General features: G+C 43.9%; 1 protein-coding gene across 6 annotated transcripts in view; it reads right to left on the bottom strand.

Annotated features, from left to right (window-relative positions):
- Positions 1 to 14,007, bottom strand: part of ESRRB (estrogen related receptor beta) — a 158,802-nt gene that overhangs the window by 47,113 nt on the left and 97,682 nt on the right. For all 6 annotated transcript variants that reach the window (XM_019499256.2, XM_019499253.2, XM_059723106.1 and 3 more), the window contains one exon: positions 3,470 to 3,879. In XM_019499256.2, the coding sequence (XP_019354801.1) occupies positions 3,470 to 3,879 (410 nt within the window). The remainder of the gene's footprint in view (positions 1 to 3,469; positions 3,880 to 14,007) is intronic.

Here is a 14,007-nt window from a genome sequence, read left to right as displayed (position 1 = left end):
GAACATCCACTACACAATAACCTAGCTGGTCTTTAAGCTGCAGACAATCAGTGATGGGAAAATTCCAACTGGCCCTGTCTATAATGAGCCTTTACCCTCCTATTCCTTAGTCCATCTTCTCCCACAACTTGAAAAAGAGATGGCTCCTACAGCATGCTCAGATGTGTCCCAAATCCTAGCTCTAGATGTCTAGCAGTTTAGGGGGAAGAGCGAGTACTAAAGTTGATATAAGAAAACAAGCTCTGTCAACCTTTTAAATAAAAAGGCTTCAAAAAGAGCATCCTCCCTGGTCACAGTGGGGGCACTAGCATGGGGAGTAAGAGGATCAACGAATACCTTGCCAAACCACTGGGTTTTGCATCCTGAAATGCCACTCTGAAACCAACAGGGAGTACAGCTGGAGAGCACCAATGACTTGTGCTCTCAGGTGAACCACTGCCTTACAGTTCAGAGCCCTCATCTCCTTCAGTCTGCTGATTATGGGACACTGCAAGCATTTGGCCTGTGCTTGCTGCTATTTTAGCTGTCCCATGCAAATGAATTGTCCTTAGTCTTGATGACTGAGAAATGGCAGCATGGAAGAGTGAACTAACTTGCCCAAGGCTGTGAAGGGTGTCAGCACCAGAACTGAAAACAACCTCCAGATGGCACCTGTCTGCCTAGGTTCTTGCAGCAGGCACACAGCTGTGGAATCTACTGGAGCTCTAGGCACTACCCCTCTTGGACATTATAGCCACAAAAAGGTTCTTTATGCTAACAAGTAATGTGATGGGTTATACCCCAGCACATATAACACACACTTGTGCATGCTTCTCGCATGCAAAAAAGGCATATTAAGGGGTCTGGGTGCTGATTTAGAAATTCTTACTTGTATCTAAAGGTCGCTTCTATCTCTGCCCTTCTGCCTCCAGCCATGCTCACACCTTACAGCTCAATTAGTCTTCAGCTCAATGCATGCTGTATAGGAGGCTTTTCTGCTCCTAGAATCTGCCTATTTCACTGGTTTGCAAACCAAAACCTAGGCCTGCTTCCTCCCCACTTCTGCCTCTCTCTCTCCAGCTCTCAGCACCCTGATGGAATAGAGATGTCCACCTCAGCTGCATGAGGCTGAACTATGCTGTTCTGACAGAGAAGGGCATTGCGGTTCCCCAATTGCTGGGCCAAGCCATTGTAAGAGGGCTGCAAAGACAAGAGAAATCCTCACTTAACTCGTTCCTTCCCATCTGTTACATGTTAGCAGGCAATCAATTAGGGAGCAGCAGGCAAGGATGCTGCACTGAAGGGAGTGTCTCTTTCCCTCTGCTGAAATCAGGCTGTGCATCTCTCATGGGCTGCTCCAGGATCAAATTACTGTCCATCCTCCTCACCTCCTCTCTAATTCCTCCTGAAACTCCTCAAGTTCGCTGCACCTTTCTCCATCCTGTCTGGAAGCTTAGCAGATCAAGCCTGTCTTCTCTGTTATGGAAGCTCTCTGAAGCTGCTCCCTTAGAAAGTTAACCTTTCAATTTCTTCCCATATAAGTGTCCCCTGGTGACCTGGCCTCAGGACTTAAGTCATCACCTGCCTTTAACATCTGACTGTTCAGAACAGACATACCAAATGAATCAATTGGAAGAACATGGCTCAGTGCTGACAGTCAGGAATGGATGTAAAAAGTTCAGATCTAATCCTGGGAAATACTGCATAGAAAGCCCAGCAGATGCACATACTCTCTTAACGTTATAATGAAAAAAGAAATTCCCAACAGGCTGACCAATATGTCTCTCTGGAGCAGGCCAGGTTATTTACTTCTACAGAGTGTGTTAGTGATGAGAAAAACAGGCCACCTCACAGGTTGCTCCCTCTAGTTGTGTCTGCAGAGATGGGATGTAATCAGGTGCAAGTGACCTGTATTTCAATGAATGAAATATAATAAGTGCCCTTCTCACATGTATCTTTGATTCATTTCGTGGAAGTAAAGGAAGTCTTGAGTAAGTGAATTTAGGTACTAAGTGCAATTCTGTACCATCCTACTCAAGTTTTGAAAATCCATGAACATATCTACTTTTGCAGACTTTTGTAACACACCACCACCTTGCTCTTAAAATTGAGATACAAAAAACTACAGCAAGAAGAAGGGCCCACTTCCTTTTTGTATTAACTGTTTTTCAGGGACTGAAGCAAGGTGAAACAGAATCACACTTAGGCACCTAAGTCCATCTACCAACAGGTGAAACAGAATCTGGCCCTGAGTTTCCAAAACTACTAGATGATTAAAATCTTTAGGTGTTGTGCAGTTCAAAAAGGAAAGATACAAGCTTGGCTCTGTTCTTGGCTACTGTTCTGCATCTAAGTGAGGCCTGCTTTGCTTCTAAAGTTAAAACTCACTAGCACAAACTAGGATTGATGGGTTTATGTTACACTCCCTCTTTTCCTCAAGCTTTGCTCCAATTCAAATCACTAACCAGGCCCTTGCCCTATTCTGATGCCCTCTGCAAGTAAAGAGTCTGCTCTTCAGGTAAGTCTACGCTAAACAAAGACCCTTTGACAGCAAAGCTCCGCCCCCCACACCTTTCCCAACACCCCTAATAGCAATAGGTCAAGGTCCCCTCCTGAAACAGGGAGCTCTGGCTCTTCACTGCACAGCTGGTGAGCTCCTGGGAATTACATGTGTTACAGCAGCATTTAGCAAAGCAGTTTTGCCATGTGTCATGATTCTCCTGCTAGGCTGGGAACCTGACAACACTTCCCAGAGCTGCAAGGGGACAGCAGTCTAGTTCACATCCAGGTTTTTTTCCCCATGGGGCCAGGCAGAGCTTTGCTGGGGGTGGAAGTTAAGGCCTTATCTACGCTATAAAGTTCTGCTGTCAGAACTCAATCATGTCCTCTCACGTGAGTAAAACTACTGGCAGCAGCACAGCCCTGGCAGCAGCAGGCCTTCTCTGACTATAAAGCTGCACCCACAAGCAGGAGGCCTGCTGGCTTAGGCTCCTGCTGCTTTTAAGAAGAAGATGGCAAGGGGGGGGATTTAATAGCAGCCTTCAACTACGTGAAGGGTGGCAACAAAGGGGATGAGGCTGGGCTGTTCTCAGTGGTGGCAGCTGACAGAGCAAGAAGCAACAGTCTCAACTTGCAGCAAAAGAAGTTTAGGTGAAATATTAGGAAAAAACTTTATTACCCTTTCATTAGGAGGGGAATAAAGCACTTGAACAGGTTACCCAGAGTGATGCTCGAATCTCCAGCCTTGGGGGTTTTTAAGACCTGGCTAGACAAAGCCTTGGCTGGGATGATATAGTTGTGGATGGTCCTGTTTTGAGCAGGAGGTTGGGCTAGATGACCTCCTGAGGCCCCTCCCAACCCTCATTTCCTATGATTCTGAGTGTAGGCATCTCCTAATGTATTTACCAGCATCTGCAGCTACCAGAAGTGGCCCCTTCTGGAGCAAATGTCTTGCCTCACTCTTTCATACTCCCCTTCCACCCCATTGTACCTTGGATTGTTCTTTTGAAGAAGGCTTTGCATGCCTCGCAGGAAGCCACTCCATAGTGGTATCCAGAAGCAATGTCCCCACACACCAGGCACAGCCTCTTGGGGATGGCATTGAGCATATACTCGCACTTGGTGGGAGAGTCCTCCATAATGGCGCTGGCACAGTCGTCATAGCGCTTGCGACAGGACCCTCCACCCATCCCTGCACCATTGAACATGGGTGGTGAGTCCAAGCCATTAGAGTGGCCACCCATGGTGATGCCGTAGCCACCACTGGCATCAGAGGAGCCGCTGGGGCTGTGGTGGCTGATGGCATCAATGCCAGAAGATGGGCTGGAGGGCTCAGTCTTGATGAAAGATCCGCAGCTGGAGGAGAGGTGCCGCTCCTCTGTGGACATCCTGCCAAGCAGCCTGCAGGAAGGGAGCACAGGAACTTGTTAGTTTGCAGAAATATCAGGCAGGGCATGGTCACCATTATGTCCAACCCAGTCCTGCCTTTGATCCAGTTGCAATCATCTCAGTCCAGTTCAACCTAACCTGACTTCTTAAAGGACATCAATCTGGTTTGCTAGGGGTTGCAATTCTGTTTCTTGTTAACAAAGGCATTGGATATCCCCAGCATAGTTCTTTCTCATTTGAAATTTTCAGACCAGCACAAATTGTGGCAAACAATCTAATGAAGAGGCACTGTCACCATCATTACAAGTAGAGCAAAATTGATTGCAATTAAGAACATTTGGGGATGGGAGACACTAGAGATTCTGCACTGAGGAGATTTACAGCGGTGCTAGACATGTGAAAGGGTCCCTCAGTCTGGGATTCTCTACCACTGCTTCAAGCAAGCAGAGTTCACATCATCCTGTCCTAGGAATGGGCAGGAAGGGACCGTCTCAGATTGTAAATTCACTTGCAATAAGAAGTGTGCATTATTGTATTCATTTCCTTCTTTTTGTAAACACGTTCTTATCCCCTCTGGAGAAGAGGCTGCAGAAGCTGATAAATGATCATTTATAAATGACTCCTTTGACTCCCTCATGTCTCCTCCAGTTCTCACAGGGAATTTTCACTAACAGAAGAATGCATTAGAATAGCCATTTGGCCCAGTGTCGTATTTCTCACACTGACTAGTATCACTGTCTAGGTGTATAAGCAAAATACAAGAAGCCCTGAAGTGGGCATTTCTGGAGTGCCTTCTCAATTGTGAAAGCTTCTCTCTCTCATTTGTCAGTCAGAGATTGGCTTATGTCTAGCAGTAGCATAAGGAGGATGGGGTGATTGGGGCCAACTTACAGGCTGGGGTGGAGAAATAGAAAAACAGCAGTGGCTGCCACAGCTGCATAATTATGCCAGTGGCACAGCAGCAGCCAAAAGCCATTGCTGCCTCCATACACTGCAGCTGCCCCAGGTGCCCAGCTGCCTTGTTACTCCTCTGATGTCTAGAAACAAACCTCTGAGTATTAAAAACAGAAACAAAAAACCTTATCCAAAAATCTGTAGAGAGGCTTATTATTCAGATAAATGTCTAAATCTTCCCTGAACTCTGCTAAACTGATATGATATCTTGTGGCAATGAGTTCCACGGATTATTGGGCATTGTGTGAAAATGTATTTTCTTTTATCAGTAAACTCTTTTAATCAGTAAAATCAGAAATGTAAATTCTTTTACATTTGAAGCCTTATGATTTCATTGAATGCCCTCATTATATTTGTGTTATGAGAGGGTAAACTGGAATGCCCAATATACCCAACTCTAAAACAGTCATCATTCTGTGCACCTTTATCATGCTCACCTAATTCATTGCCTCATTTTCTTTTCTATCTTCATACAAAAGATATTGCTGTCAGCCTCATCAGTAATCCCTAACACTCTTCTCTCTCTCTCTCTCTCTACTATGTACTATTTTTCAATCGGGTGATCAGAACTGAACTCAGTGGGCAAGATCCTCAGCAGTGGAACCTGGCATGACTCCATGAAAATCAATTGTCCAGCTAAGCACCTCACCCATTATTCTAGGTAAGGGACACTATTTATGTAAACACTAATATAACAGCCTTTTCAGGGTTAGTTTTCATCCCACTTCCTATATTTTCTATTTTTTTCACTTCTAACTGTTATTACCTATGGAGCAAAGAACTTCACTAAGCTGCACATGAATTCCCCTCAAGTCTTTTTCTACAGTTAATTTAAAACCCATCAACATGCATGACAAAAATTATGCTTTCCAATGTGTATCATACAGTTGCCAACAATAGTTTCTGCCATTGTGCTACCCTTTCACCCAGCTCTGCTAGGACCCTCTTAAGTACCTCATTCTTCTCTGGTTCTGAGTAACCTACAAAACCTTGTATCATCTGCAAGCTTGCTACCTTACTGCCTGCCCCCTTTCCAGATCATTAGTACATATATTTAACAACACAATATGAATCCATGGAGCACTGCACTGTTAACTTTGCTTTGTCAGACTGAAAATTGACTGGCTAGCCCTGCCCTTTGTTTTCAGTTTCTTAGGCTAGGGACAAACATTACACATAAACCAGTTTAAGTGATCAGAAACTGGTTTGAACAGAACTTAGGTTTAGTGCACATAATTCAGTTTCAAAAAGGCTGAAACTGGTCTAAGATGAACCTGGTTGAATGTAGTATCAGACTTAACTGATTTGGGTCAAACTGGTTTATGCAATGTCTGTTCCAGCCCCCTTCCTGGTTTAAGTTGAACCAGAGTCCCCCAGCATCCCAGATGCTTTGCAGGCCTGGGCTTTGCTCTCTGCAGAGAACAGGCCTGGCCCTGCCCCTCTGCTCCCTATCCAGCACTCTGGTGGAGACCACAGGCACAACAGCATCTGCCTGGCTTCCCCCCCACCCCTCACTGCTCAAGCAGGGATCCCCCCTGCCTCCCATCTCCCATAGCACAGATCCCAGCCCAACAGACTGTAGGCATGTGGTATGCTAGCTAATGCTGAAAGGAGTCTGGTGTGTGTCTCCAGTTTCACTGGGACAGGCAGACAGAACAGTGTCCGTTTAGGGCTTTTTGGAGCGAATCAACAGGTCAGCTGGTAATGTCCCTCCATTCCTCCCTTGGAAAAAGCTGTTTAAGAAGAGCTTGAACTAATGAGAGAGGCTTTTGCTTTGCTGATGTGCTGATGAATGCCGTGTTATCAGCTCCCTGCTGACTCCCTCACCTGTCAGGTTTGCTGCAGATAGTATGAAGAAGCATGCACTGCACACCATGCCCTTTGCCTCAGAGTGCTACCCCGGGGCTCAGGTCTGGCAACACTCCTGCCCCTTGAGCAGTGAAAAGCCTGGGACAGTGCAGGCAGGGTGGGGGTTTACACCCCTCCCTAATCAGAGCATTCTGTCAGGGCCTGGCCATAGCCCCCCCCCCCCCCCTCAGCTCAGGACTGTGGAAGGGAAGGGAGGGCTGCTGTGGTGCTCCCTGCCCTGCCCCTGGCTTTCAGCCTGAGCCACTGCACGCATGTGCTTGCATTTCTTCAGTCCAGAGGGCATGTCTGTACAGTTACAAACTGGCTCACCCTAACCTACAAAGATTGAATCAATTCAGGCTCAGGCTTTTTGAATGTCTGTCCCTAGCCTTAGATACTTTTAAATCTATAATAGTACTTAAGCTCTCATCCCATGACTACTGAGTTTCCCCACTTGTGAGGGAATTTAAAAGCCATATAAATGATACCAAGGGGGTTCTTTGCTGCTTAAAGAATTCTATTTGATTGGAGATACATGATTTTCCTTTGAGGCAGTTCTATTGGTTTGTGGTTACTATATCATGGCTATCTAGGTATTTTATCATTGCATTTCTAATTCTAATTTAAATCCATTTACCTGATAAATGTATACATAGCAACATCCGGCCACCAGAGAGCTAAAGCCATGACAAAGAACAAGATAGAGCTTTTGTTGTGTATCAAGATTAAAGCACACATGTCTATAGATGGCTGGGCTGTTATTTATTCCTATACATGAGTGCTGTGATTGTGTATTGGTCTACATGTGTGCACATATGCAGCAGCTTCATGATATTGTACCCAAGAAATCTTGTGGTCTCAAGACTACAATAACAACAACTTTGTTCTAACCAAGACTCCTAATTTTCCTTCCTATATTCTCTATTTAGGCCAGCATGTCTGAACTCCTACTTGTTCCACCTGAAGTAGAGCTGCCTAACAACTCTGCTACCTAGAGAAACTGCTGACCATGATAGTGGGAGTTGGAAGCTCTCACTCTTGGACTTCTCTGTACCAGTGATACTAAAGAGGAACACAGCCATCCATTAGTCCATCCATCAGTCCTTCTCAGAGACAGATCTAAAGAGTACCTGTTCATCTAAGCTCTGCCCAGAAAAAGGCTACAGTGGACTACAGGGCACAGCATCTTGCAAAAAATTTAGCTGACTGAAGCTGCATTCATCTTTTATGCAGCTAAGGAGACTACAATTCTCAGCGTCAAAAGTTTCCTTACTAGCTTGGATTAGAATACTACTCTGTATGCTGGGAGATACCTTAAGCCTCCATGGCCTCATCTCTGCCATGGTGGCTGCATTCTTGAACTCTGCTGGCTTTACTCCCCATCACTGATCTCACAACCAGTTGACACAATAACAGTTACCGCTTTAATATCATGGTTGGGTCATAACAGAAGGCAACACTCAAACAAAACCATGTCAGCTGCCATTTACTATAGCAAGGAACTGATGAGTGAAAGAAAAAAACCAAAACAAATTATAAAGATAAGGCAAGGTGGTGGCAAGTTCTTGAGATGGTCAGAGGACAATCTCCTGCTTTAGCAAGTTGAGGAAACAATTCAGTCACTAATTTAAGCCTGAATCCATCAGAAGGGATGAGCTGGTTTTGAATATGAAGGTGGTCAGAAATTTAGGAAAAAGTGATCACAGTTTGATAGAATCCATGATTCTAAGGAAAGGAAGAAATGAGAAAAGCACAATAAAGGGGAGATATCAATTAGGTTAGGTAAAGAGTGAAGTCCAGACAAACAAAATCAGGAAAGCAAAGAAGAAAATATGGGTGCATTTTTAAGGCACGAGATGTTAAGAAACATAAGAAGGGATTTTACAAATATAATCAGATAGAAAAGCCAGAGAAACTATGGCCCTGCTGCTCAAAGGAAGTGTGTTATTCTCAACAGATTAATAGATGGTGCAGCCGCTCAACATCTGCTTTGCTTCAGTCTTCATACAAAAAAGAAAATCCACAACCTGTGAGCACACAACTAATGTTATTAATATAAACAAAGAGAAGGAAGGCTGGCAGATAATAATAAGTAAAGAGTATGTCAGAGAATTTTTGACAAATTTGAATGAATTTTAGTCCACAAGGCCTGACTGAATTCAGCCCACAGTGCTGAAGAAGTTAGCTGGAGAAGTCTTAGAGCTGCTGGCAGTGTCAGCAAAGTAAAAAATGACAAGCAAGGTCACAGAGAACTGAAGAAGGGCTAATACAGTGCCCAATTTTAGCAGGGGGGAAAGAGAGATTCCGGGTAATTATAGACTGGTGTGTTTGGCTTCAGTAATGGTAGAGCTAAGAACAAATCATGGCCAAACTAAGTTGATTTCCTTCTTTGACAGGGTAACTCAGTGAGGTAGGTAAGGGGAATGTGGTGGACATAACATATCTGGACTTCAGTATGCGTTTTGATAGCCTCACACACCATTCTGAGAAGTAAACTGGAGAAATGTGGACCAGACAGAATTACTATGAGGAGGTGGGGGGATACACAATTGGTTGGATAACAGCAAGCAGAGTACCTAGGAATGGATTGATATCAGACTGGCAGGATGTCTCAAGTGGGGTTCTACAAGGGTCTGTTCTGGGCCCTTGGATACATGGTAGAGAGTAAACCAAGCAAAAATGCAGATGACAAAAATGGGAAGGGGACTGTAAACCATTTGAAAGATAGGATTATAATTCAAAGAGATCTTGATAAATTAAAGAACTGAGGTATAGACAGCAAAAGGAAATTCGACAAAGACAAATGTAAAATGCTACAAATGAAGAAAACTCTAGTACGTAAAATACAGAATGGAAGATAGCTGGCTAGGCAGCAGTACTACTGAGAAGGATCTGGTAGAATGAAACTCAATATTAGAGCATTGTGATGCTGTCACAAAAAAAAGCAACTGTACTGCTGGGTTGTATTACCAAAAGCATTGTATACGAAAGACAGGAGGTGACAATACCACTCCATTCAGTACTAGTAAGACACCAGCTGCAGTGTTGTGGCTATTTTTCTGCACTGCATTATAAGGATCTTGCCTAGGTGTACATGTGAAAGGTTTTGGTGTGATGGTCTCAGGACTCCATTCAAGCAGATCCATCAAGTACCTGACTAGACCTCTCACACATACACCATGACCCAGAGGCTCAACAGTTGCCTACTCTGTGCTGGAGGGGATCCACAAGAAAGCAAAAAAGGATAAAGGGATGAAATGCAAGCTGTATGAGGAAAAGCTGAAGAAACTACGTATGATTAAGAGGGAGATATGATAGTACTTTCCAGTATTTGAAAAACTGCCATGAAGAAGACAGAGAGAAAGCGTCCTCCCTTGCCGCCAATAGCAGGACATGAGGTAATGAGATTTAAACTACAGCAAAGCGGATTTAGATCAAATCTCAGGGAAAATTCCTAAGTGTGAGACCAGCAGGATAACACAACAAGCTACCTCGGGCAATTGTGGAATTCACTTCACTGGCAGTCTTCACAAGGAGGCCAGATAGGTATCTACGCTAGATGATTTATGAATAGCGCATTGTACAAAAGCACATTGTCCAGGCAGAGAAATAGACTAAATGACCCTTGAAGTCCTTCCCAACCATAGGATTCTTTAGCACCACAGACAGACAAAGGGACTGATGCTGTACCTCAAGGCAAGCCCCCCAAGATTGCACTGGGGATTATGAAAAAGATCTGACTTGAATCTGAGCTGAATTTCCAAATTTAGTCTGGTGAATTAGAATCCCAGTCTCTATCTTGAGAAATCAAGAAATCACACACTCGATGAGGAACAGAAGGCAGCAGATTATATTATATGATTTGAGAAAAGGATACTGAAAATGGGTAAGTTTAAGGTCTGGGACAATTTGGGTCAAACAGAAATGAAATTCAAATTGGCTGAAGAAACCAATAGTGTACTGACAAAGACTGCACCAAGTTTCTCAGTTGGTACTGTCACAGCCTGGGAAGAGCCTATCCCACATGTGTCATTTAAGATCCACGCTCAGCTTGCTGCCATGCATAATCTAATAGCATTTTTCCAATTATATAAATCTCAACTCTATTTGAAGGAACAGAGCTGTGATGGCTAGGGGTAGTTATAAGAGCATTAACTAGTGTGAATTCCCCCACAGTGATATGATATAGGAAAATGCATTGCATCTTCTCTGGCTGAGATTCAGGAACGTTTCAGGAAATGCCTTCCATTTTATTTCCATATCGAGGTTTCCTTTGTCAAAAATGGTTTGTAACCAAGTTTCACTGAGGTAAACCCATCTCTTGGCCTGGCACAAGCCAGAATGGAAAAGAAGCCATGGCTCACAACACTCGAGCTTTTTTTATTTTTTTTTAATATTTTGAATAGTGGATTTGGTATAGGACTGACAGCCCAGAACACTAGAGCTAGAACAGGCTGGGCATGAAGAGCAGAAGGTTGGGCTTTCCTCTTATTCTCCCGTTGATGTGCCTGGTTCTGACCTAGAGGAGCAAGAGAGGAGTTCTGTCTCCATGGCTTGGTTCAGTCCTCTAACTGAATGCCATGTACAGATCCCTGTACTAGTGGTTTTTCAGATGCTGTCACCAGTTCCTTAGAATGTAGACTGGGGTCTCCCCAAGCCTTTTCTCATGGGTCAGTGAGTTGCCAACAGAATGTGATAAATAGTGACTAAGACTTACTGGGCAGGCCAGATCTGGATTGGTGATCAAAAGGTAAAAGGCTCCATGTCTCAACAAGAAATTGAACTGGCAGTCAGAATACCGTGGCTCACTGTTGGATCTCTATTTTTATTTTATATGCTTTGTCACAATTTGCACAACCCACCACCTCTCAGTGTTAGCACAGTGCTGGGGCTCCCAGAAACTCTGCACACTGAGAAAAGCTTGACAAAGTTGAACTCAGAGTCATAGAGTCACAGAGTAGTAAAGCTGGGACTCCAGAGGTCTAGTTCAACCCCTGCCTGAGGCAGGACCGTCCCTATCCAAACCAACCCACACAACCATAATCTAAACTCTACATAAGACTAGCCTCAACCCTGACACAACAAAGACCTACACCCTAACCTGCCGTAGGTGAAGCAGGGGAATCACAGCAGCCAATGTCCTGCTTCTATAAGATGATGTAAATATATGCTCAAGAGGTCCCAGGTAGAGGGCCACACCCCTCACTACAGAAGAAGGCAAGAAACCCCAAAGTCCATACCAATCTAAGCACGAGGTAAAATTCCTTCCTGACCCCAAATATGGTGATCAGTCTGACCATAAGCAGTGGGGACCCTCTAGCCTAGAACCTCTGGCTTTGCTCCTAGCATGAGAATTGGCACACCTCAATTGCAGTCCCCAGCCTTAGCTGTAGCCTACACCAAATGCCTCTGGGGAAGCTTAAAAACACCATGACACAGAACAGAAAAAAGTGTGGGGGGGAGGGGAGCGCAGGGAGCAACTAGTCCAACCTCTTCTTGAAAAACTCCAGTGATGGAGAGTCTACAACTTCCCTAGGCAGTCTATTCCACTGCCTCACTGTTCTAAGAATAAAGAAGTTTTTCTGGATAGCCAATCTAAATTTACTTTGCTGCAACTTTAAACCATTTGTCCACATACTTCTCTCCACAGCAAGAGAGGAAAGGTGCTTTGCCTCTTCTTTATGGCAGCCCTTCAAGTATTTGAAAACTACTATCATTAAGCAGCTTTTCCACAAGCTGAACATGCCTAGCTCCCTCAACTAGCCTTCTATTGAGTCTGATCTACCAAGACTCCCAAGTCCTTTTCTATGCAGCTGCCATCCAGCCAGGTGTCACCCAGTTTGTATTTGTGTTTTTGATTATTCCTCCCAAGGTATAGCATCTTGCATTTTTCTGCATTGACCTTCAGCCTGTTAGCAATAACCCAATTTTCCAATCTGTCAAGATCCTTCTGGGTTGCTCTCAAATACTCCAGTATGTTCGCAATGCTTCCCAGTTTCATGTCATCTGCAAACTTTCTCAAGAAACTTTCTATGCCAGTATCCAAATTGTTAATAAATGCATAGAAGAGCATTGGGCCCAGGACAGACCCTGTGGAACTCCACTCGAATCCTCCTGCCATTTGGCTATTAGTATTAAGCCAGTTATTTACTTGTAGTGGTTTTATCCAGCCCATGTTTCTCCAATTTATTTATGAGAATAACTTTACACAATTTCAACAGGTTATGAGAAACTTTCCACAGGTTCCATGAAAACACCTGATAAAGAACTGTCTTTGAGTGGTACCCTTTTGTGGTTGTTTTTAAATAGACCCAAGGCAGCGACAGCAAAATGCACAAAGTGAGGTAAAAATTGGAAACAGCCCACCTGAGCAACATTTTGAGCCAAACAGCAGCCAAACACTTCTATCTTTCCTACAAAAAGTTTGACGTGAACAGGAGCCATTTTGCTCGGCTCTAGTTACCTTATTAGGAATATAAAAGGCAAGAGACCTGATCCAATTCTCCTCTGAGCTGGCACAGGAAGCTCCGTTACTATTTCTGTGCCCATGTAACAGGCTTAGAGGTTCTAAACATTTCATTCTTTTCACCTTTCCTCATCATAAGTCATTCCCTCTAATCCCTTTAGCATCTTTGTTGCCCTTTTCTGGATTCTCTCCAATTTCCCTATGTCTTTCTTATAGTGAGAAGCCCAGAAATACATGCAGATCCTCAAGTACTATCACACCAGAGCTGTATGGGACAGGACTCTCTCTTTTCTATATCAATCATATATATCTATATCTATATATACACACACAAATGTCATTTGATAACCACTATCCCCACCCGGTTTTTTTCTGATCATAACTGCTCCCATTAAATACAATACCTCATTTGGGGATTTTCCTCATCCCATGGTGGTTTTTTAAAATCACACTTTACTAATTTCTGCTCATCTTGCCAAACTCCTCTAACTCTCCCTCCTCCCCACCACTCTTTTTCCTCCATTTTTAACATTTGCAGCTTGGAGTCTACTGTGATTATTACAGCTGCACTTTTTACATGCTCCTTCAAGTCATTTGTGAAGATTTAAAAGAAAAGGCAGACCTACTGCTGACCCCCTGAACACACACACACACACCCAGAGGGATAAAGAACCTCTCTTGCCCCTCTGTTTACACACTGTCAGCTACTCTGCGATCCATTTCACAGGATTTGTATCCAAACCAATTTGATCTAATTTCCCTAATAAGATCTTGCATGGATCTATGTCAAAAGCCTGAATACAGTTCAGAGAGTCTATCTACTGCATATCCTTTGCCCATTAATTATCTAATTGTATCAAGAAAGGCTATTG

Source organism: Alligator mississippiensis, chromosome 2 (assembly GCF_030867095.1).
Source record: "Alligator mississippiensis isolate rAllMis1 chromosome 2, rAllMis1, whole genome shotgun sequence".
In the NCBI taxonomy this organism is placed as follows: domain Eukaryota; kingdom Metazoa; phylum Chordata; order Crocodylia; family Alligatoridae; genus Alligator; species Alligator mississippiensis.
Note: the sequence above shows the minus strand (reverse complement) of the source record. Positions and strands in the feature narration are given on the sequence as shown.